This window comes from Amblyomma mixtum, chromosome 2 (assembly GCF_055824585.1).
Source record: "Amblyomma mixtum isolate Tamu chromosome 2, ASM5582458v1, whole genome shotgun sequence".
NCBI lineage: Eukaryota > Metazoa > Arthropoda > Arachnida > Ixodida > Ixodidae > Amblyomma > Amblyomma mixtum.
The window spans coordinates 236209095-236233681 of NC_143013.1; the positions used below are offsets into that span (position 1 = coordinate 236209095).

The window sequence follows — 24587 nt, forward strand, 5'->3', positions numbered from 1 at the left end:
AGCACAGTAAAAGTCGCAGGCAGAGAGTCTAAGCACAGAGTGCAGACCACGACGAAAAAAACGAGCATGACAAATACAAAACCACAGCACAGTCAAGGTCACTGTAGTGCGGGACTACTCGAGTCTTTTTTTCTTTTCGGAGGGTGCTTGGTTGTGTCGCTCGACGTTAAATCCGTCGCCTTTGTTTTTGTTTGCTTCTCTCGTCCATGCGCTTCGGGGAGCTTGAATGGCACAGCATGAACAATAGGGCATCATGCTGACCGCATACTTGACTTCGCATACTTGACTTGACGGCTTACATTGACCGCATACTTGACCGCATACTAGACAACATACTTGAATTGACATCCAGTGACTTCGTGCGGTCCATTGACAGCATTTCTCGGGGTGCCAAGGCCTCAGTGTGTTCAAGAATTCAAACATTGTTACCATTCCGCAACTTCTAAAGCGAGTTATTTCGTCTCTGTATCTGCGATCCAACTGGCCGGATCATCATATGGACGCTGGGATAGGAATAGTAGTACAAGCGACCCGCGGTTCCTCGCGCACTCCACTCGATGCCATCGGCAAAGCTGGCGTGCTGACCGTTCAGGTTAAGGCCGTTGAGATTCGACAAGTGGCACCGGTTGTACCACCACGCTCCGCGGTACTTGACGGCGCAGTTTTCCGGTGCCGGTGCGTTGTCGTTGTCTCGGTCGAGAGTGGTAAAGGCCATGTTGTTGCCGTCAGTCAAGGAATCCCAGCCTGCGTGTGGCACATGTGGCTCATTGTATTGATGTCGAGAGACAGGGCATCAGGAACGGCACAAATTTGCGCATTGCGCGTACACAGAGTCTGTCAAAAGTTACCATGCACCAGCGTCTGCTTTCAGGCGCTATAGTCGGGAAGTTACGATACCCCCGAAGCGCAAAATCTCTATAGAGGATAGGAGAAGTATCCTTGTCAGCTCTGAGAAACTTGAGATACCTTTATTGCTATCATAGGTGTGGCAGGATATACCGCAGAAAAGCACACCCTGTGGCCTGAGAACATTTGACCACCCTGTGCCTTGCACAATGACGGTAATGCACCCTATCATTTGTGGCGTAAACTCACACGTTTTTTTTTTTTAAAGAAGCTACAGAGTAATTCATCACAATGAAGAAAAAAGCAGCAGACGAAATGCTCGTGCTTAATTCCGGAATTATCCCACCAGAACAGGTTCAGCCCTTCAAAGACTCTGCATTGGAAACGTCGGATAAATGTTAAGAACTTCGAGAATTTCATCGTTATTGATTCTTTCAACGTATAAATGCAAAGAACTGGGATATTCTAAAAAAGGGCGCTTACCGCATAATACAACATACATCATTTTGATTATTTATAAATGTCTACGAATGGTAAATCTGCATCAAATCTATTCCATCGCTTGTCAATGCATAATTACAACGTAAAATTTTCAGGCTGTTTAGCCGTCACGCTTTAGTTTTGTGTAACTCTCTTCCGCCAGCCCCTCTACATCTTTCGGTGCCCACAAGTTGTCTTAATCTTTCAATAAATTCTCTGGAAAAGGCAGTTTCTACAATCATGGTGGCAACTGATACAGTGATACCAGCAGGCTTGAAAATTATTCCCATTTTTACGCTTTGCGCCATGACTGATACGGCGGAGATTACAGGGATTAAGAGCAAAGTATATATATGTACCGTCAAACATGCTCTAGAGATCTGTTTTACAGCACATTAGTTCCGCACCAGATTTTTCAGAAAAAGGAAGCCCAGTGACTCTTTTCTTCTGAACCATTTCTTACGTCTTCCATATAAGAACACAGTGATTTATTTTGGGGCCTATTCAAGGCTCGATTTTAACCCACGAGAGAGCTGCTACATCTATGCGTCTGAGTAACAGGTTGCTCTTGTAAAGGGATTCAACGGCAGCACAAATTATCAACATCTGCTTGACAATCACAGAATATGCCAACTGAAGACATCATCTCTTACTCTGTGTCACCGTGTTATCTGCAATTTCTGTTCTCAGATTTAACCTGCCATTTGAGTTAAAGTTTCGCGCTGCTGTACGTGTACACCGTACGCTATGCAATGTTGCACTTAGCTACCTCGCGCCCAAATATATATAGGATAGTGATAAATATTTAGAAAAAACAAACCTATTTATAATTCACGTGAAGAAAATGCACGTAGTAGTATTCCTGCAAATATGGCACTGCACAAGTAATCTAAATCACAGTTCGTTATTAGAACGCTTTTCCATCATCCATCCACCGAAAGTTCATCCATCTAAATCCCCGTCGATCAATGGATACCATACACTCAGCAGCGTAAGATGCACTCGTCTAAAAGCGTAGTTAGAGCGATACACGTTGGATTGGAGGGATGGTTGAGTTCAGTTCAATGGCTTATAACGCCTGAATCCAGCTGCGCCCATTTTAAATTTTGTTGCTTCATCGATTGTGCACAGTGCCCTTTCGACTCTTCCCTTGCAAATACACGCACAATTGTGCCCTCGCACTTTGTCCGCTTTCAAAATAATTTTCTGCTGGACTCGCTTCACGTACCAGGCGGTCCCAGGAGCTTCCCAAGTTGCAGCTTGAAGGACTCTTCTTCGCTGCCCACCCGGAAACTCTCGTAGTCCACAGAGACGGATTCTCCCGTGGCGTTTCTGAGGACAATCCTCAGCTCCATGGCTTCAGGATCCGCCGTCAGAGCGTGTAAGGCCTTGTTGCCTGCGCACGAGGAACGTGTCGGTTTAAGATGCAGAGGGATACACTGTGAACTAAGATGAGTCTAGCTGCCAAGGATAGTAACGTTACAATATAAGCACGATGAGAGTAGTCGATGAGAGTAGTCGTCCAGGATTCATGACCTGTCCTTGACCCCCCCCCCCCCCCAAAAAAAAAAAATAAACTCCTACTAAATCAAGGTTAAAGTTGAAACACTCCCCCGCTTACACCTTGCTAGACGCGCAAATATATATGCCGCCACTCTCGGTTTGAAAAGTATTACTTTCTGACGTGCAGTATATAGATAGCTATAAGTCAACACCTTTCGACACCAATGCAAAATACACCCAACCGTCAACGAGAACAAGTGCTATTTTTGCGATGAATATTCCAATTAATGCAATATAGTTTGGATACCAATTAAACAAACACATTGCCATAATAACAAATCTTACGTTTGAGCAGAGTGAGGGAGGGCTGACCAGCTCGTAAAAGCCATCAACGGTTCGTCAATAGGCAGTACTAGAGCCAAAGTTTCCCACTCATATAATTTGTTCTCAATAAATAATTTTCTTCCCCTCCTTCATTGTCATTGCTTTTAACATTTTATTAAATATCTTACTGCGACGTTTTAACATAATGAGCACCTTAATATGCTCCTAATATTTTCGCAATAAAAATTTCCTCCCGTCTACTCGCGCCCCGGCAAGCCCCAAACCCACCCTATTTCTCTTTTACCTCTCCCTTTTTAAACTCTACTCCGGGCCTTACTTCTTATGTTCGGCCACACTCTCCGCTGAGTGACTGCATTGGCAGATAATTTCCTAGAATTAAAGTGTGAAAGGAAAAAATATGGGGAAAGGAACGAGAAAGCGGCAGTTTTAGCCAGCCTTTTAGAAGTTTTAATAGAAACTACTTATTTGCACCTTACTAATATGAAAGAAGCTAGAAGATATGGGCCATGTCGAGGGACTTGTGGGGAGCCTAACAGTGGTTGTCTTCGTGGTTATATGACATATAAGTTCTGTTTTCTTCTACTTTGTACCAAGAAAAGCAAAGGGGAAATTACTTTTATATATGTCTTTCCAAGGTTGACCATTGTCGCAAATCATAGCATAATAGTTTTCAGGCGAAGGATGATTTTACAGAAAGTAGAACGAAGGAGCCGCATTCCGCCGGTAGAATCTGAACACATGACCTGCGCATGTCACCTACGGTGCTGTACAAACTACGCAGCGGCTGTCTGTATGCACTCGAAAGTATAAAGTTACGGAATCGCGGCCCTAGATAAATTTGCATATAATCGTATGGGTCATGTCGAGTTACTTGTGGGGAGCCTAACAGTGGTTGTCTTTGTGGTTATATGGCATATAAGTTCTGTTTTCTTCTACTTTCTCCGGAATTCTCTGTCATCTAAAAATGATTACACCACTAATTTCCCATCTGGATCAGCACCTATAAGAATTAAGTGTTACCTCAAGTTTTCATTAGTTTCAGTGACTGTAGGCTTCTTTCGCATGTGCGCAAAACCGATCCCCTTATTGTTATGTCTTTGCGCGCCTTGCGCGCTCATTTCCTGCCAAGCAAGCGCTACAGCGGCGACTACTTCCCTAAAGGAAATTGCATGCATTCGCCATCGGCATCACACTTCGGTTAATACGTACAGGGTAGTCCACTATTAGGGGGAACACACCAGCGCGATGCCGAGCTCTTCAGAGCGCTAGTGCGTCCTACACAGTGGTGCATCGAAGCTGACTGGTGCGGACTGTCAAGGACATGGAGGTTGTTTTTCAGGCCGTCGGTTATTTCTCCTCAATGCGCGGCCATGACGGGTGCACTCACGCCTCGAAGTGCGCGGCCACACGCTCCCGTGTTCAGCGCAATAGTGGACAACCCTTTATGTTGAAATTATGCATCAAAATTGTATATAATTTCTAACGATTCAAAGGCAGAAGCTGTACTCCATATACAGTGGCCCCAGAACCAGAATTTGCGAAAGTGGCTTTCGTACCGATCCAGTACTCTTTGGTTGGATCGCCGAAGCCTGTGGCATACTCCGTCCAGTTTCGGTAGAAGTAGTAGGCGCTGTTGCCGAACTGTCCACGTCTTTGAATTACCTGCGTGATACAAAAAGACAATATGATTACTCCAGCAGATTATAGCACAGCAGTTCTGGAACCCCACCATGTGAACACAAGTGCTTTCTTTTTTTTTAGGAAAGGGGGGGGGGGGGGGTGGCAGAGTCGATATGCTGAGCAGTTTCAACGCGCAAGGATAAAAGGTAGAATCAGCGTGGTAGAGAAACTCTGTTTTGCATGAGGTTTATTCTTCGGCATTTTTGTTCATTTACTTTTCTTTCTTTGGTTTTTGCAGCCGTAGCTGCTAGAATGATGTTTCTGCGAAACGAGGCCTCCACCTCGACCGTTTCAAACTCGCACTCTCCAACTGACTGCGAATGCGCGGAAGGATGGAGAGAAAAAAAGGAAGACAGAGAGAGACTGTTAGGAAATACTCGCTATCGTTTACTCTCGCCGCCAGTAGCTCAAGGACACCTAAAACGACGCGCGCACGAGAAAAAGTTATCCCTGGGTCTCAGGAAAGGAACGGCGCCAGTACCAGGTGCCAGCAACAGTCGCCCTTCTCTGTGCCCACCTCAACCGCAGCTTGAGGGGAAGAAATGAAAACGGAGTGGAAAGAGAAAGAGTAAAAGGGACGTTATAATAGGCAGCTCAGGAATAATTTCGACCATCCGGGCATCTTTAACGCCCCTAGGCATCCCACAGCCTATGCGGGTTTTTAGCACTGTGCGATGCCAGCGCACGTTAATGTCGATCCACTGCGCATTAAAGAACCCCAGGTGGCAGAAATTATCCGGAACCCCCCAATACTGAGTTCCTTACAGCCTGAGTCGCTTTGGGCAGTAAAACACCATAACCAAAACCACTTATCAGTTTTGGCGTTCGTCGTGGCACTCTCCGCTTATGATATTCAAGGGATGGTTTTCAGAACAAGATTAAGAACCTCTAGACGTGCAGTACGCTACTACTGATTTAAAATGGCATGTATAACGGCAATGTAACATTTATCAGCCTGAAATTTGAACAAGCTTACATGAAAAAATACTTAACAAAATTACTCCTAAAATTTAATTAAATTACATTAAAAATTGCTTCACCATTAATGACACAAATGTAATGAAATTACTCTTCACATTCCTGCTCACATTGTAATTGCTTTTAAAAAGTAATGCGAATACTTTTACATTACTTTGTAGTTTTAATGCATATAAAGAAGTAAATTGGTCAAAACTCTTTGAAGCATTCGGATTTTCTTAATTTACTGCACCACACACAGGCAACTGAGCTTCAAAGTGAGCTTCGAATATTTTTACGCTTTTCTATTACGCTATTTTTTGCTATTACGCTATTTCTATTAGGCTATTACGCTATTTATATTGGCTATTTCTTGCTATTACCGTATTACGCTATTTCTTCCGGAGCACTACCCAGGCTGTAATCATGGACATAATCATCATCGCCCTGACACACACGTTCTAAAAATCATACTTCTGCTCCTCACATTTCTTAGACCTGTTCGCGTCGCACTTTTGTACTCTGCTTGTACTGCACGAGGCAGCGCGGGGCTTTAAGTACGCCTAACATTTCCTAAAGGAAGCAGTGTTGCAGGTCTGGTAAAACGTCAGCATTCTTTTGCAAGTTCATCGTTTTATGTAAACAGTCCAAGTGATTTAGATAGGCATGCATTGAACGTAGCTAGAACTGAATCCTTGTTTATGGTCGTAATTTAACGCATATTACCGTGAGAGCCGATTGCCTTTTATGGTAACAGACTGGATTCTAAAAGAAGGCAAGGGCTGCAGGAGGCGTGAGCGAGTTGTATGGACGGATAATGTTAGGAAGCTTGGGGGAATAACGCGGCCGCAGCTGGCGCAGAACAGAGTTAATGAGAGCTACATGAAAGACAGCTTTGTCCTGCAGTGAGGATTGTGAGGTTCATGATGACGATGACGCCGACTGTGAGAGCACAAACTGGGCACTTCACTCTTCTTCCCTATCTTCACCTTGCAATCCGTCCTGCATACAGACCGCGTATGCAACGTTCAGCGAAACCGGTGCTGCTGACGGCTTCTTCTTGCCACCGTATTTCACACCTGCTTCAAGGCGGCATTTCTGCTTATGAAGTGTCCAGTAACCACGAGTGCTCCATTCTATGCCCGGCACCAGGAACAAAGTCGCTGCATGACAGCTGTTCTAAAACAACTAGGCCACTTTATATTTTCGGCCTAATGTACATAGGCACCGACTGGAAGTGTATACACTTTCTGCATGGTCGTAAATTATGTCCACACGGTTCAGCTTGATGCAAAACATTTCATTGTGTGTTTTCGATGCATGCGAAATTTCCCCCTCTTGGGGCATGCCACCGAGATCACCAGAACATCAAAAAAAAATATCTTTTTTTCTACTTTACTTTAACGCGAGGCTCCTGCGCCTACCTGCTGCACTTCCCGCAGATTTTATTAACATACTCAAATATGAAAAAAATCTAACCACAATGCCATTCATCACCCCAGAAAACGTTCCACTTTATCAATTGCCTTCCAGGGCAGTGCAGTCGTCCAGAACGCCAGCCCGACGTAAATAAAATTAGTGTTAATATGTAACTATCACTATTTCCATCATTGACCCAAATGACCACCTCTGCATGTTTTCAGAGAAGCTCACGCTTTTGTAATGGCCCTTTGGAAAGTCATTGATCTCATGCCTGCATTTCTGGGACACTCGGCTGCTGCTACAAGTTTAGCCTTTTCTACCATGAAGTGAAGATACATCTCCACTGCCTCCTTAAATTTGACTCCGCGCTGTTTTCAGGCACTCCTAATACTTGTGCAACATTTCTATGCCTTACCACCCTACTTTTGCCACCTGCGGCTGTGAAAGAAGAATGCGGCACATATTTTATGATTTTGGTAACTTCCTCATAATTACAGCTGAAAGCCTTACGCTGCGCAGCGTTATAGACCGCTATGAACATCGCCTCCACAATGAGAGCAAACTTCTTGTGCGATGGTTACATCGCTCACCAACCCTGAAATAATATCGGGCGTTGTCTCAGTTCTTCATGGTGTCATGCTTGCGCGACTAGCTGTGATATTGCAGCGCCTTCCTTTGTCCTTTTATCATCCCCCTCTTTCCCCTTCTCATTCCCACTTCCCTCGTTCTTGGTAAAGAGTAGCAAGGAAAAATGACCGGTGAAAAGGACATAATGGGGCATACAACGTGTATGAATAAAGGAAACCAAACAAGCTTTTGAAAATTCTTCAGTTGTTTGACAATCCCGCGAATAACTAATGAGAAGTTCATAAAAGTGTTATAGGACAAAGCAAGGAATTTATTTTTCAGGTGCCAGGTTTTAAACGCTACGATGGACTCGCGAAATGATGCGGATGTGTTTATCGCATACTATATGTTCCCCACTGCTGGTTACAATGACTAACGCGAGCAGAGTTTGCACTGAATTGCGCGATTAGCACATTAGAGTGTAGTCTCAATAACACATCACATTTCTTCCTCCTTAAACCTAACCAATTTGTTTGGTCACGAAATTATGAAGCAAGCAGAAATTCGGAATAGGCAGAAAACTCCCAAATTTCTCGTTTTACCAAACAAAGTACCTTTTACTTGATTATTAACACTTGGACCGGCCTGATAACGAAAACTAGGCAAGCTGACTCTCGCTTGTTCACGCATAAATTTCTCTCCTACGAAGACGTTCCATAGGTTCCTGAGTTACACAGCGAAAGAAGTTGTTACCAGGTGCCCTCCAAACATTCATTCATACTAACCGTCCATCCACCACCATCCGTGTCCATGTCGCAGTACACAACCTGCCCCACCAAGTCGTCAGCCCGCACGAAAATGTTGTACGTGCCGCTTCTTGTCTGCCCCGCGTGCAAGTGATCGGTGCAGTGCCGGGGCCGTATGCTGTCTGCAAAGAGGAATAAATGATACACAGAGTTTTTTAACCATATTAGAAACAAAACCTGAAACTAAAACCGTTTAGAAGGACGTCGTCGAAGTTTGGGAACCCTTTGAGCTGAGCAATCAGCTGTTAACAGCGTCGTTCCAGTCTTCGATCTTCCCGCCTCTTTTGTTGGTTTTTTTGAACAACTTTAGTTACTCATCCGAATGCCGCAAGCCACATTAGAATCCAATAACCTCCAAAATATTGCCCAATCAGAGCTCCGGATTTTGATGCACAGATTCTATGGAGAGTTTACAAGTTTGTATGAGCAAAAAGTTGAGATTGTACGCGCATTCTACATCCCAAAGAAGCTTAAAGTCCGCTTTGCTCTTCTTAAGGCACAACTTTGCTCTCCTAGCCGTGTGGATTATTCTCTAGAATCCATCGCGGGCACATGAATGTGGAAGTGGCTTTCAAGTGGTAATCTAAATGTTTCTTTTCTTTTTCATTCAAAAACGGAGCTAGCGAGAAAATTATTTCACTGTTTTTGAGCACATTCTCCAATACGTGGAAATCACGTGATTCAGAGTTTTACTAAAGCCTGATTCTAAATGAAAAAAAAATGCATGTTGACCCCATGCGTCGGTTTTTGCGCCTTAGCATGAGGGCTGAATTTCATGCCGCCTAGCAGCTCTCCAGGAGAACTCAAAACTGTGGCATTTACTATAGCGAGTGCATATATAGGGTCAATACTTTCTGTGTGGAAGACGCTCCTGATGAAGATTTGTAATGTGTCTCTAGCTGCATGAGCTTTGTCTGAGCGCGTACTGTAGTGCTGCAACAGTACACCAGGGGTAGTATCCTATAAGGATTAATTATTCATATTCCATTTTTCATCCTTTTGGTCCTCTGAAATTGGTCACGGTTGCTCGGGAGCTGGCTGTGGCTTTCAACTGTCCACGGTCTGCGACCGGATCATTGGCTCATTGGCGACCGGACCTCGTCATTGGCTGCATATCGCAGCTGATGAGAAACTGGTGCCTTCGGCGAGTGCCGAAGGCTATCGTCGACGCGGGGTCATGCCACATTGTGGTTTCTGTGAGTGGCCGCTTTCTGCTTTTGTATGATTCTGGCGCTACGCGGACATCCCTCCAAACCTAATGGAATATAGATATCAATATCATAAGTATCCTTATAAAATACGGCCTGATATGTCAGCAAACTGGCGTGGATTGACTTGATTGCAGGTTTCAGGTTATCGTAAGTAAGGTCACAGTACAAATCAGTGTTTAGACTTAATCCCATCAGGATGTAATTAACCACGACTGGCTCTGTATACTTACTCTCTACAGACCAAGAAGAGAGCTGGTATATATGAGTTTGCCAGCCAAGGGTGCCGTTCAAACCTTCATCGAGTTTGGCGGCGGTATACATTAAAAATATATCGTATATTGCCGATTATAAGTCGACTCCGGTTATAAGTCGACCCCCCCAACTCGCCACCCCCTTTGTGAAAAAAAAAGTTAGAATCCGAAATTAAATCGACGCTGCCGCACCCTGCGGTCCTAGCTCGCCCAAAAAGTTTTTCAGAAGGCCGAGTCATAAAGAAACATTTATTCGTCCACGAGACATCTCTGACTCGTCATCGCTTGTGAGGTCACAGTCGCGATCGATCATCATCTTATGAGCCACACTGTTGCTGCTGGTCGTCGGAAGCGGTGCCGAGATGCTGCTCGTGGAAAACGACGAAGGGACGTGCAGAAATGCATTTCTGCGACGTGCAGAAATGGCGTCAGGCACACAACAACGTTGCACAACAACACGCGAAAATGCTTCTCGGCTCTTGTGACTGGTCACGTGTGGTGCAGTTTTGGATTGGATTGGATTTGTAGACGCCCATTTGTATTAAACACTGCCAGCCCGGCCAGCTTTGGCCGTTTTTCCTTGGAACGCCCACGGTTTGTCGATAACAAGTTGCTATCGTATTAAAACAAACCTTTGGTGCATATCTCAATTAAATTCAAGTGTTTTAAAGTAAATCCACTTTCGCACCATGTCTGACAACTATTATAGAATGACGAGCGCACAGGGTGTGATATTATCCGCGGCTCGGTCGAAATTACTTTTGATCCCGCATATAGGCCGACTTTAAGACTCCGCATATACGTCGACTCCGATTATAAGTCGACCCCCTAACTTTAGAAGGGCATTTAAAGAAAAAAACGTCGACTTATGTGCGGCAATATACGGAATTCCCTTCGGCTTAAAAAAGATCTACTGGTCGGCTTCACAGAAGGAGACTGGTTAATGCTTCAACTGTGGAACAAATTGTACACATGTAGTTATCAGCAATCGCGACGTACAGCGGTAGAGCACCGGACGCGTAATTCGGAGGTCGTGGGTTCGGATCCCACCGGCGGCATGTGGTTGTTTTTTCTTCTGCTTTTCTAATCAATTAGCTTTAAGCGATAACATATTCAGTAATATTCTAAATCGAACAACAGCACAAAATAAATAATTAAATTAAAAATCCCCTGTGTCCCTTGGTTTCTGTGGCTGTTGGCTTCTGTCATATTTATAACGAGCCCCTCAAATCGCCTTCCCTCGTTTGCTTAATTGCTTAGCGAGGGCCTCGGTTCTGGCAGCCTTGACGCCATAGGAAGCATAAGAGGGGTCTCACACAGCTCCTACCCTCGCCATTCGATGACGTTCTACGTCACATCAGCGGTAATTCAGGACGTGCTACGTCCGCCGCTTAAGAACGTGGGTGGCGCTGATGAACACCCTAAAGGTGAGGTTATTTGTAAACATAAATACCCCCGAAAGCAGAAGAATTGACAGCCGTCGCCGTAGCTCAGCGGTAGAGCACCGGACGCGTAATTCGGAGGTCGTGGGTTGGGATCCCACCGGCGGCATGTGGTTGTTTTTTCTTCTGCTTTTTTAATCAATTAGCTTTAAGCGATAACATATTCAGTAATATTCTAAATCGAACGACAGCACAAAATAAATAATTAAATTAAAAATCCCCTGTGTCCCTTGGTTTCTGTGGCTGTTGGCTTCTGTCATGAGTTTATAATGTCACGTGACGGAATGGGAACGGCAAAGATACCTACAAAGCAAATCATGACGGAAGTGCCGCAGCAAATAAGTGCTGCGACAAGCGCCATGCTTGGCTTGCCTTATATATGCCCACCGAGAGCATCGCACTGTCTTGCCCGGTGAGGCGTTTTTTTGCACAAAGACTGTGGGCACCCAAATGATCGCAGAAGTGCCTTACACGTCGCGTTCGAATCTGGGGGCGATCTTAACCGAATTGCTAGTCGAAACTTGCGTCAAAAAGAAGTCAGGAGTCGAACTGTCAACCAACAGTTACACGGGCGTCTAAGGGAGCCGGTCGGCCTTGCCAGTCGTGGTCCTTTTCGCTGGCATATTATAGCCTGGAAGTACCCAAGGCGCCTTTGCCGGTATAATGCTATCATGTTCTCCGCAAGTAGTGTAAATAAGTGGTGATTACCTTCCTGCTAGAAGTTACCATAAACGAGAGGACGACAGGAAAGGGGGAGTTTTCACTGTTCCCTGAAACGTCATTTCGAGCCCTAGATTGTTCCACGGTAGCTTGAAGTGTAATGCAAATATGTTTACGCGGACTGCCCATTTTTGTGAATTTAAGTATAGTTGGACGAATTACTTGCGTACTTACGAAAGTACACATTAAATACATTGCCAACATCAAAATGCGATTTCCTGAAATTCGATTTCGAGCATTAGGTTGTTCAATAGCAGCTTGAAGTATGCAGCAAATATGCTAAGGCAGACTGCCAATTTGCTAGAATTTAAGTACCCATTGGGCAAATTAATGGCGTATTTACGGAAGTACACTTCAAATACGTTGACAACACGCAAATCTCATTTCCCGAAACGCAATTTCGAGCACTCGACTGTTGAACGGCAGCTAGAAGTGTGCTTCAAATACGTTCAAAAGGACTGCCCCTTTGTTAGAACTGAACTATACTTCGGATGAATTAATTTCATATTTACGAAAGGCCACTTGCAATACATTGACAAGATTCTAAAACTGCATACATAGTTTTTCACGTATTTGAAAAGTGATCGAAGTATGTTTTAAGTGAGGTATTTCTGGCATATTTTAGGAATATATTGACACATGCATTCGTAGAAGAGACAGAAGTAGCGCATGCGCTAGAAGAGGAAGAAGTTAGTTGGCTCTCTCGCGCGCGCTCGAACCACTAGGAGACCGCCGCAGGTTTTTCGTCTCTGCGCGGGTGTTCTTTTTGGCGTTGCACGCTACAGTTTGGTGGAGCAGTTCTGGGTACGCTTCCCGACCTGCAAACTCCGTACAGCGTCACTACAGACCTCACACCGGTTCACCAGCGACCCAGCCGCCGTCTCCGCGGAGAGTCGCCTGAATTTGGGCCCCTTCCCCCGCCAACAAGGACGACGCAGCCTCGACCGCCGAGTCCAACTGACATGGCCACTGACACCAGGACCCAGCCGCCGATCCAGCCTCTACCGTCGAGTCCAACTGCCATGGCCGCTGACACCAGGCCCCTGGCGCCGATCCTTTGCCACCCACCGCGAACACCGCCATCTTTTCACGGTGACGTGTTCGAAGACGCTGAGGACTGGCTGGAGACGTTCGAGCGGGTCGCACGCTACAACGGCTGGTGCGACGAGCGCAAGCTGAATAACGTCTACTTTGCCCTGGAAGAGTCTGCTCGGACGTGGTTTGAAAACCACGAGGCTACACTTCCCACCTGGGAGACGTTTTGCCGGAGTCTCCTGGCTACGTTCCCCAACGCTGACCGCCGGGAGAAGGCCGAAGCTGCGCTGCACTCCCAAAATCAGCGCACGAACGAAAGCGTGCGCATGTACACCGAAGACATGGCCCGTCTTTTCAAGCGCGCCGACCCCAACATGACAGAGGAGAAGAAGCTGCGCCATCTCATGCGTGGGGTTAAGCAGGAGCTGTTCGCGGGCCTCGTGCGCAGCCCACCCCGCACGGTGGCGGAATTTCTAACCGAGGCGACCACGATGGAGACGACGCTGCAACAACGGGCCCGCCAGTGCAACCGGGACATCAACTGCATGGTGCCCGAAGGCTTTTCGTCGTGTCTCGGCGGCAGTGCAGACACCTTGCGTGAACTAATTCGCTCCGTTGTCCGGGAGGAACTGCAACGGACCCATCTGCCTCAGGTTGCACCTGCGCCGCTGGCAGCGCTGTCCGAAGTTGTCAGGGACGAGGTGCGACAGGCTGCGCAGGCACCTCCTGTCCCCGAAGCGCCATCCCGGTTCGATGACCGACCCACGTACGCATCTGTTGTACGTCGCACGACAGGCTACGGTCCCATTACCCCAACGCCTGGCGTGAGCAACATCGGCACATGTCACGCAAGCGTGCCTGGCTACGGTGTGACCCCGTCGACCTCCGTGAGTAACATCGCCACGTATTCTGCAACCGCATCTGCTACAGCTGGGCCACGCCCTCGCAAGTCGGATTTGTGGCGTACACCGGACCGCAGGCCTCTCTGCTACCACTGTGGGGAGCCTGGTCACCTCTACCGCGCCTGTCCGTACCGCCAAGTGGGCCTTCGCGGTTTCCATCCTGACGCACCCTGCCCTCAGAACGGCGAACGACCGCATGAGATTGCACAGCATCTCTGGGCACGCCAGAACCCTGCCTACTCTGGAAGGCGCGAGTCCCGTTCCCCTTCCCCTCTCCGTTATCGCTCTTCCAGCCCTGGCCGCCAGAGTAGCTCTGGTGGCCGTCGCTCGCCGAGTCCGCGTCGGGAAAACTAACACCAGCGACCTCTGGAGGCAAGGCCGCTGACGTCGGGACGTGTCAAGATCCTCCATCGCGGAACCCTCGAGCCGACGATACCCGGACAGAGAGAGGCAGCGACAGTATCAGATACGCTGCATCCGATCTGCGTGTGACAATTGATGGCACTGACATTACCGCGCTGCTCGATACCGGTGCTGATTACTCTGTTATGAGCCGTGCCTTCGCTGGAGAACTTAAGAAGGTTCTGACACCGTGGACGGGGACCCCCATTCGCACCGCTGGTGGCCACCTAATTTCCCCTGTGGGCAAGTGCACGGCTAGAGTTGGGATTAGTGGTTTTACGTACGTTGGTGAATTTGTCGTACTCCCCGAGTGTTCCAGAGACTTGATTCTGGGGAACGACTTCCTGCAGTCGAACGGCGCTGTGATTGACTTTCAGGAGGCACGTGTCACGTTCTCGACCAAACAGGCCGTGGCGCGCTTTGACTCCCGCGATCCCTGCAGCAACGCTCTGCGCATTGTCGAGAACGACGTCACGGTGCCGCCGCGGTGCAGTGTTCTGGTGCTCGTGCGGAACGACCTCTTTCATGACTACGAGGGCCTAGCGGACAGCCATAGTCCACTGCTGCTTAAGCGGGGACTTGCCGTTGCAAGAGGTCTCGTCCAACTACGTGACGGCCGCACCCACGTCCTCCTGACTAACTTTGCCAACGAATATCAGCACCTGGCCAAAGGCATGGCTATTGCCTTCCTCCACGACGTTGCTGAGGTTCCAGGTTTGTGCACCGTGGGAAGACCCTCTCGGGAGTATGCTGGCCCACATCACGTTCTTCAGTCAGTCAGAATAAATCCTGCCTTGCCGTCGGTTCAGAGGGATCTTCTGTCGGCCCTCTTGGCAGAATTTGCGGACTGTTTCGCTACGTGCTCGAAGGTCGGCCGAACTCCACTCGCCAAGCATCGTATCATCACTGACGAGTCTACGCGACCCGTCTGCCAGCGCCCATATCGTGTTTCCCCGGTGGAGAGAGAAGCCATTCAGAATCAGGTTGCCGAGATGCTTGCAGACGATGTCATCCAGCCGTCCACTAGTCCGTGGGCATCGCCTGTGGTTCTTGTCAAAAAGAAGGACAATACTCTGCGTTTCTGCGTGGACTACAGGAAACTTAACAGCGTGACCAAAAAGGACGTTTACCCGCTGCCCAGGATAGATGACGCGCTCGACCGATTGCGGAACGTCAGATACTTCTCGTCATTGGATCTTAAAAGCGGGTACTGGCAAATCGAAGTGGACGAGAGAGACCGGGAGAAGACGGCTTTCGTGACGCCTGACGGCCTCTATGAGTTTAAAGTGCTCCCATTTGGTCTGTGCTCAGCACCGGCTACTTTCCAACGCATGATGGACACTGTCCTCTCCGGCTTGAATGGCAGTCCTGCCTGGTGTACCTGGACGATGTCGTTATATTTTCGCCCACCTTTGACCAACACTTGGAGCGGTTGCGCATTGTGCTACAAGCGCTCAAATCCGCGCAGCTCACCATCAAAGCCGAGAAATGCCATTTTGGCTTTGAGGAACTTCGCTTTCTTGGTCACGTTGTCAGCGCACAAGGTGTTCGCCCGGACCCTGACAAGACCGCTGCCGTCTCAGGTTTTCCACGCCCAACTGACAAGAAGGCCGTTCGCCGGTTTTTAGGCCTGTGCTCCTATTATAGGCGCTTTATTCAAGATTTCTCGAAAATCGCGGAACCGCTGAACGCACTGACCCGTGACGACACGCCCTTCCTCTGGGGGACCGACGAAGAGGCTGCATTTGTCGAGCTTCGCAGCCGTCTGCAAAGCACTCCGATACTCGGCCATTTCGACGAGCATGCTGCCACGGACATCCACACTGACGCCAGCAATGTTGGCCTTGGTGCAGTACTGATCCAGTGGCAAGACGGTGCAGAACGGGTCATCAGTTATGCTAGTCGGACACTTACGCGCTCCGAGACCAATTATTCTACGACGGAGAAAGAATGTCTTGCAGTGATATGGGCCATCTGCAAGTTCCGACCGTACCTCTACGGACGACCCTTCCGTGTGGTAAGCGACCACCACTCCTTATGCTGGCTGGCGAGCCTCAAAGACCCCTCAGGACGCTTGGCTAGATGGAGCTTACGCTTGCAAGAATACGACTTAACAGTAGTTTACAAGTCTGGCCGCAAGCATCAGGATGCTGATTGTCTGTCGCGCGCGCCTATCCCAATCAATACCGAAGAAACCACCGATGATTTTCCTTTCCTGGGCTCTGTTAGTACCACCCAAATGGCGCAGCTTCAGAGGGCGGACACGGAGTTGGCGCCGCTCATCGATTACCTCGAAGGCAGTGAAGCTCCCATTCCGCGTGTTTTTCTTCGAGGGCTTCACACCTTCACTTTACGGTCTGGTGTTCTCTACAAGCGCAACTTTGCCAACAGCGAAGAAGTGTTCCTACTTGTCGTACCATCACAGCTGCGGTCTGAGATCTTGAGTGCCTGTCATGATGCACCATCCGCCGGCCACCTTGGAGTCAGCCGTACACTCGCGCGGATTCGACAAAAGTATTATTGGCCCAGGTTACTCCCATCGGTGCGGGCCTACGTCAAAACATGCCGTGAATGCCAACGTCGGAAGACTCCTCCATTGAAACCGGCCGGATTTCTTCACCCCGTCGATCCACCGAAGACCCCTTTCCATCAAGTGGGCATGGACCTCCTTGGCCCATTTCCGAAGTCTTCGTCTGGAAAGCGTTGGATAGTCGTTGCGACTGACTACCTCACACGGTACGCTGAGACCACGTCTCTTGCCAAAGGCACTGCTGCTGAAGTGGCGCAGTTCTTCGTCCACAACATTGTCTTGCGTCATGGAGCACCCGCCGTTGTTGTTACTGACCGGGGAACTGCTTTCACGGCCCGCTTAACCCAGTCCGTGATGACTCTGACGCACACGAGCCACCGACGTGCTACGGCGTATCACCCGCAGACAAACGGGTTGGTAGAGCGACTCAACCGCACACTAGCCGACATGCTATCAATGTACGTTGACGTCGAGCATCGAACTTGGGACGCCATTCTGCCGTACGTAACGTTTGCGTACAACACCGCCCTGCAGGAAACAACCCGACTGACCCCCTTTCAGCTTGTCTTCGGTCGCCAGGTGACCACTCCGTTGGATGCTATGTTGCCCGTCGACCCTTACTGCGACTCTGACGCTGACATCGACGTAGATACCTTCGTTCAGCGTGCTGAGGAAGCGCGTCAACTGGCCCGCCTGCGCATCCACCGTCAACAGGAGGCTGCCGCCACTAAGTACAACTGTGGACGCCGTTTCGTCAGTTATGCTCCCGGCGATCTTGTGTGGATTTGGATACCTGTTCGTCGCCGCGGGCTCTCTGAAAAGCTGCTGCGCCGATACTTCGGCCCTTACGAAGTAGTGCGCCGTATCAGTGATGTGACTTATGCAGTAGCTCCCGCCCCGACAGCTTGTTCATCGCGCCGGTCGCACCGAACTGAAGTCGTACACGTTGTTCGCATGAAGCCTTACCACGACCGGCTACCTGACTGAACTGCGGTCCACTGCAGCTGTGTTCTACCCTTTCGCTGACTTTTCACTCCCAGCCGCATCGTGTCGATGCTGCAGAAGAGGGGGGCAGTGACACATGCATTCGTAGAAGAGACAGAAGTAGCGCATGCGCTAGAAGAGGAAGAAGTTAGTTGGCTCTCTCGCGCGCGCTCGAACCACTAGGAGACCGCCGCAGGTTTTTCGCCTCTGCGCGGGTGTTCTTTTTGGCGTTGCACGCTACAATATTTCGAATACCAAGCATGAAATTTCAGGCACGTATTTCTTACATATTTTTAGTGCATTCATGAATACAAAATATGTTTAAAATACAATTTAAATAGCCCACCATATATTCCAAACGTATTAGTTTTTGCTAAGGGAGTTGTAAACCTGAGGCTGTTTTCAATACTGATGAGTTAAGTATTTTCCGTTTTGGACACTTGATCTCCTGGCAGTGGTTACTTACGTTCGGTGATGTAGCCGCGGCTTTCTAGTGTCCGAAGAAATGGACGGGACTGTTATCCCACGAGCGAACGCACGTCGCCATTGCCTCCATATCACAGCCAATTGTTAAGCGGTACGTGCGGGGTGTGACGAAGAGTATCATCAGCTTCGGAACCCGCTACCTTCATATTCCTGTGACTGACCGCTTCCTGCTTTCGTCTGGTGCGGCTGCCACGGTCACGTCATGCCAAGAAAATTGAAAAGGGGCATTCATTTCATATGGATTGTTAAATAATTCGACCCTGCTGAAGTTACAGACAGACATACTGGACGTGAATTTTTCGGGGAAATTTAATAAGCGTTAGTGACGGTATTTTCACCGCCATGCTAAAGCAACAAGGTGGGCTACCTCTCCTTGGTGAGTGGTACAGCATAACCACAGTAGAAAGACATACGACAAGGCTAACTTTTGTCACCTGATAAGGTTACTTTTTCACCTCCAAACGTAATACGTGGTATAAAGTGCGTTCTTTCCACAAATATCTGCGATATGCTGCATACACGAGAACATAACGTTCTTCTTTGCCATAAATAGCAGCTCTCAAAAGTACTTCAAGCCACAAAGCACACATACCACCTCTATCACTCCTTGTTGCCGTTGGTTTATCAAATGAAGGCGCAAAAAATCTCGTTCTATTGAATCAAAAGCCACAATTCGTCATGCATGTGCCCATATGACTGCTGTGATAATCTCTACACTGACTGCGACTGATTGCGCGAAGCGTGCACGCTTAGTTCTTACGCCATGTCTTCGCCGATCTAGCTATCCGCGGTCTTCCCTTCTTAAAGGCGCTAAAAGAATTGCAAAACATGTCTTCAGGATGATTGCTCTACTTTCATCTAAATCTGCTGAATACACGAGAACATAACGTTCTTCTTTGGCATAAATAGCCGCCCTCAAAAGTACTTCAAGCCAGAAAGCACACATACCACCTCTATGGCTCGTTGTTGCATTTGGTTTATCGATAGAAGGTGTAAAAAATGTCGGTCTATTGGATCACAAGCCACAATTCGTCGTGCATGTGCCCATATGACTGCTGTGATAATCTCTACACTGACTGCGACTGACTGCGCGAAAAGTGCACGTTCAGTTCTTACGCCACGTCTTCGCCGATCTAGCTATCCATTACCTTCCATTCTTAAAGGTGCGAAAGGAATTATTGCCAAACATGTCTTTGGGATCATTGCTCTACTTTCATCTAAGTCTAAAATACCATAATTCCTGGAAACTTTCCTTACCGTGCACACATCTCGTAGCAGTTCTTACTGCCACTGAGATAAAGGCGTGCAAAATATAACAACTCGCACATTTATTTCAAAGAAACCTTCAGCATACCAGTCCAGCTTGAGTGGCACCCAAGAGTAACATAAAAATGTGAGCTTACTCTTGATGTCGGAGAAAATCGTCATGAGTTCTTTGACGCGTTCTTCGGCCTGTGCGATTGAAGGCTTCGGTACTGTAACAACCATCGCACTCGTTGCGCACAGTGCGAAGCAGAAGACAAGAGGCTTATTCCAGGCCATTGTCTCAGAACGCCCGTGCACCTTTCGGCTCTAGAATGTAACCTTCTGGGGGCAATCCCTGCGAACGGCAGAAACGGCCAATTACAAAAACAATGCTTTACAAAAACGATGAGTTTTTACTTCATCAGTTTCACAACGACAGCTCAATTAACACATCGTATAATGAGTCAAGCAACGTTTGAGGACGTGCACAACATCTGCCCTGTTGTTCTGGTTTCAATGGACTGGAGTTCGTAACGCACTATGGTCGTCTGTCTAGGGTCAGTCGAACCGTCAACTGAGCCAGGGGTCGCATATTGTCTCGATTATTTCTTATATTTATCCCTTTAGCTCTTTTCAGCTGGCTGAGAGCACTTTCTTCTACCAGGGCCGATGGCATGCATTGCTCCCTGCCTATCAGACCAGGGTCACACTGAGGCTGACATATGTATAGCGAGAGGCCTGTATCCCTCGGACAGGTATACAAAGGGCTGCTGATGAACTGTGCAGATGTTAAGGGATAAATCTAAGAAACAATCAAAAACATTCAACATATTATGAAGCTATAGCTTCAGCTTATCCATATCTTCACGAAAATTTAGAGCGCTTAAGAGCTGCATTCCATTCAAATCGAAAGAACCAAGAGGATGTTGTACGTTGACCTCTACAGATGGCAGTCGGTGCGAAACACAACCGCTGTCCCAGATCAAGCATTTTTTTCTGCTTTTGATCCTCTTTTTACCTTTAATGAATCAAGCTCGTCGATCATCCAGTGCTACTAGAAACAATAACTAGCCTTAGCTCAAGATGATTAGAGTGTAGGTATCCTGAACACCGCACCAGTCAGTTTGCGTCTACGTTGCTAAAAGGCACGTGGATTTGTGCGTCAAAATCTGCTAACAGCGCATGCTTCAAAGCGAAGCTATTCGATGTCACTTAACTAGCGGTACGTGCGAGCAGCTCACTGAAACTCAACAAGAGATATTCAACGTTCTTCTCAGCCGTTATACTGCGTAGGAAATGTCTAGCTTGCAGTCACTTAATGCATTAAAATAATAAAGAAGTAATACTGCCGAAAATGCCGCCATTATTTTATCCCATATTTACTGCGCGCTGACGACAAGCAGTGCGTTTTGACGCTCGAGCCAAAAAGAACTGAACTTGACCAAAACGAGCGTGCTTCGTAGTGCGCCCACACAGTAATTGCGCTATTGGGTGCCGAGTAAAAATGGCCACCAACAGCCGCCACTAAGTGCAGGTACATTTGAACTGGAGTAGTCATTACTGCGCGTTATACCCCGCGCCATACCGTATGATGGCAATTTAGAAGCAGGCATAGAAGGTCGAATTCCTAAAGCCGTCCGGAAGAAAGAGCGGTTCATTGTCCCTCCGTATCTTCGGCATCATATCGACGACAATCGCACTTTGTCAACAGCCCGAGCTAGCTCCACCGTCTCGCGCGCGTTTATCGCGAGCAAATATGAAAATAACCTTTTCGTTCTCAGCCTTCTGTAGCTGACGACAGGGCGAGAGCTTATTCAAAACTGCATGATTTCAGTACCGCACAGGGAAGTAAAAACTCCAGCTGTTTCTGTGCGCATATTCAAAATCCGTATCTTGTCCATATGATTCGCAAAACGCGGCGTTAAGTCCTGAATGGCAAAAATAAAGGCTCAATATGCGTTAGGAATTGGCGACGTCTATAATTGCTTCTCTTCGCATCAGTGATGAGGGAGTTATATAGTAGTTGAGAGTGGAAGGCTCTGATGTTAACATCGCTACGAAAGGTGGTTTACAAGACATAATTTGCTGGATACAGCGTTGCCTAGAAGAACGTCTCTTTTCAAGAAAAAAAAAACGAGCAGAACGCTCGTAGTTATTTGCTTAAGTCCAAACAAAGCATGATAACATTAAAAGACTAAATGGCGGATCCTCAACTCATGGGGAACCGTAACAACATTTTTATATATTTCTGTCGTATTTATCCTATCTAATAGCATTACTCCAAGGTATCTCTGACGACTCAAAACAGGTGTTGATAAAATGCCATGATCAGAGAATAGAGCACTTCGCGAAGTCTCTGGCTTCAGTGGCACGTTTTTGTACTTATTCACTGAGTCCCGTCTTTTTCCTCAGAGAAAAGATACTTCGGGCACAATAAATAGGCATTTCGATGATTGCAAACTGCAGGCGGCAGCTCATCTTACCGGGTGCAAAGAGCAGTAGCTTGAACGTACCTGACAGTTGTCCACGAGTCTGCACTTTGCCGAGACCGTCCTTTCCCGAGGGAATCCTCGCGCCAAATGATAGGTGCGTCTGACTTCACGCGACGGCAGCGCTATTCGTGCAGCACCAGTCGAGCCTTCGCGCACTACTGGCCACCGACTGCCAACTTTCGCACCACTAAGCCCATTTGAGACGGAGATAGAGGAAGAGAAAGAAGAAAGAGGGATATGAGCAGGCCGTTGTCGGGCGCCCCTTGACCGTCAAGGACGTTGGCTGGAGGCAACAGCCTCTCAGCATTTTCTGAGTACCGCACATTACTCTTCGGGCCCGCAACGCATGTGGTCGTTCTGCGGCAAAGGAGTGGTATCGATTGCACGAGACAGTGCAACCGGAGCATTCTTGCTTTCCTCTGGCACAGAGGGCCGCAAGCAGGCAGGAAGGTAGAGGAGCAGCGATGATAACTGTCTGAAACTGCGCCAAAGAAAAAGAGGAAAAAGAACACGTAAAGTACAGACCGGCGCCTCATACGTGTTCACTTTTATGAGTTTTGTCTGTCTTTGTCCTTAGTGCAGTTTTACAGTTATTTCATAATGCACCAATAAGCCGAAATATAACTTCCCACTGATGATTCACGTTCTGGCTGACGGTCACTGACAGCTCGTGCTATGGTTGGTCTTTTAACATGGATAGGGAAAGACGTTATTTAAATAAGGACTACAGCAGCCTAGGTGGTAGCTCGACACTAATTATTTACTAATGTAGCACAACATGCAAAAAAAAATATAAAAAATGTACGGTGCATGCGACTGCCTCGTCAGCTTCGTTCCTGTCTGTATGCGGTTATTTGTGTTTGGAAGTAGCATCAGTGCTTTGAGTGGCTGAGAACGTAGCTCTGGAGCCCGGAGTACAGTCTACCTGGTGCCAAAAATCAATGCCATATCAATGAGGGGCGAAGAGGACAGGTTCATAGCAGAAAAGGGGGCGACAGGCCGTAGCGGCAGGAAGGATACCGTATTGATGGGAGGCTATAGAGAAAGTAGAACGAGGAATATTTTAACGAAGCAACAAAAATTGCGGATACGATTTTATCATTTATAATAAGTGTTCCCCGACAGCCAGGTTGCGTTCCTTTCATCAAGAGGGCTTCAGCGCTGAGAAGTTGTACTGGCCCACTGCTTCCAACGAAATGAGGTTTAAAGCATGATCTCAGAGAACAGTTAGGCATTGCCTACTGCTTCCGAAGGAGGGTAGTGTACGGCTTCTCAGTTATCTGTGGGGACCTACGCAAGGCCGAGGGAGCTTACGCGCAGGACGAGAAGGAGCACCTCCCATATCAGAATAATCAGGCCAATGTTCTTGTTATGCGCAACTGAAAATAGTAAATCTCGCTAGTGTAGCAACTATTTGCCAACTACTGTATTGAGAAGTCATTCTCATAAGATACAACAGCGGGCCGCCGTGGCGAAGTCTGTAAAACTGATCACTTGTCATGGAAGATCTATTGGCAACCCGATCGGAGGGAGAAATTGTATTTACCAAGTGCGTTTTATTAACTTTTCATTCTAACAAATTGGCCTCATTTCGCTTATCATAACAAATGCTTCGTTACGGTGCGGGAGGGGTCACTATCCTCCGGTTTAAATCTGTTCCTGGCGACAATTTCCGCCAATTAGTGGTGCCATGGGCTGCAGGCATAGCTCCGTTTGCATCTAAATTTCATTTCAAACAAAGAAAAATATTACAAACGTCGCTTTATGAATAAATCAAGATCCCGCGCCTACAAGCGAGACCTAGAGAGGAGGGAGGCTAAGCTAAACAAGGAATAACGAGGAAAGCCACCGACGACGCCTTTGAGCGGATGCTGAGAGGAAAAGGTGGCTGGCGGCGTCATTCCCGGCGGAAGCGAGTGTCTGCCACACGTGGTGCGGCTTCTGCTGGAAACGTTATCGCACTTGTGAGTGTCGCAATTTGACAGCTCGTGCGGAAAACCCCGGAGGCTAAGCAGTCGCGTCAGCGATTCGATGCCTCTTTCGAGTCTGCAGTCAGACGTTGCCGTGTTCATTATGCCGTTAACGCGATAGAACCAGTCAGTCAACACAAAGTTATCGGCAATGACAAACAGAGCAAGGAGAAGAACGTATCGTGTTGCCAACAGGGACGCCGGCAAACAAATTCATTGGCGTGGTGTGACTGGCACAAAAAACAAAACGGCATTTTTTCAACACAACAGAATGCCTGTGTGGTCTGAAATGTTCCGTCAAGCGCCATTAA

The 24587-nt window shown here is 47.7% G+C and overlaps 1 protein-coding gene across 1 annotated transcript; it reads right to left on the reverse strand.

Annotated features, from left to right (window-relative positions):
* LOC149363016 (techylectin-5A-like) lies at positions 1–22635 on the reverse strand. Its single transcript, XM_089573333.1, has 6 exons — positions 22328–22635; positions 19973–20169; positions 8586–8728; positions 4731–4836; positions 2555–2722; positions 1–744 (listed from the first exon to the last, which is right to left on the reverse strand). Exons 2-6 carry the CDS (start codon positions 20109–20111, stop codon positions 443–445), a joined length of 858 nt encoding a protein of 285 aa, XP_089429459.1. The 5' UTR covers positions 20112–20169; positions 22328–22635; the 3' UTR covers positions 1–442.
* Positions 22636–24587: the final 1952 nt, after the last annotated feature.

Bases quoted from the DNA above. Each gene is read 5' to 3' on its own strand.
- LOC149363016 (XM_089573333.1), bottom strand. From the start codon at position 20,111: ATGGCCTGGAATAAGCCTCTTGTCTTCTGCTTCGCACTGTGCGCAACG. The intron at 4,837-8,585 runs GTTAGTATGAAT...TGTATCACGCAG, and splicing joins CGGATGGTGGTGGATGGACG to GTAATTCAAAGACGTGGACA. The intron at 2,723-4,730 runs GTACGAAAGCCA...CCTCGTGCGCAG, and splicing joins AACCAAAGAGTACTGGATCG to GCAACAAGGCCTTACACGCT.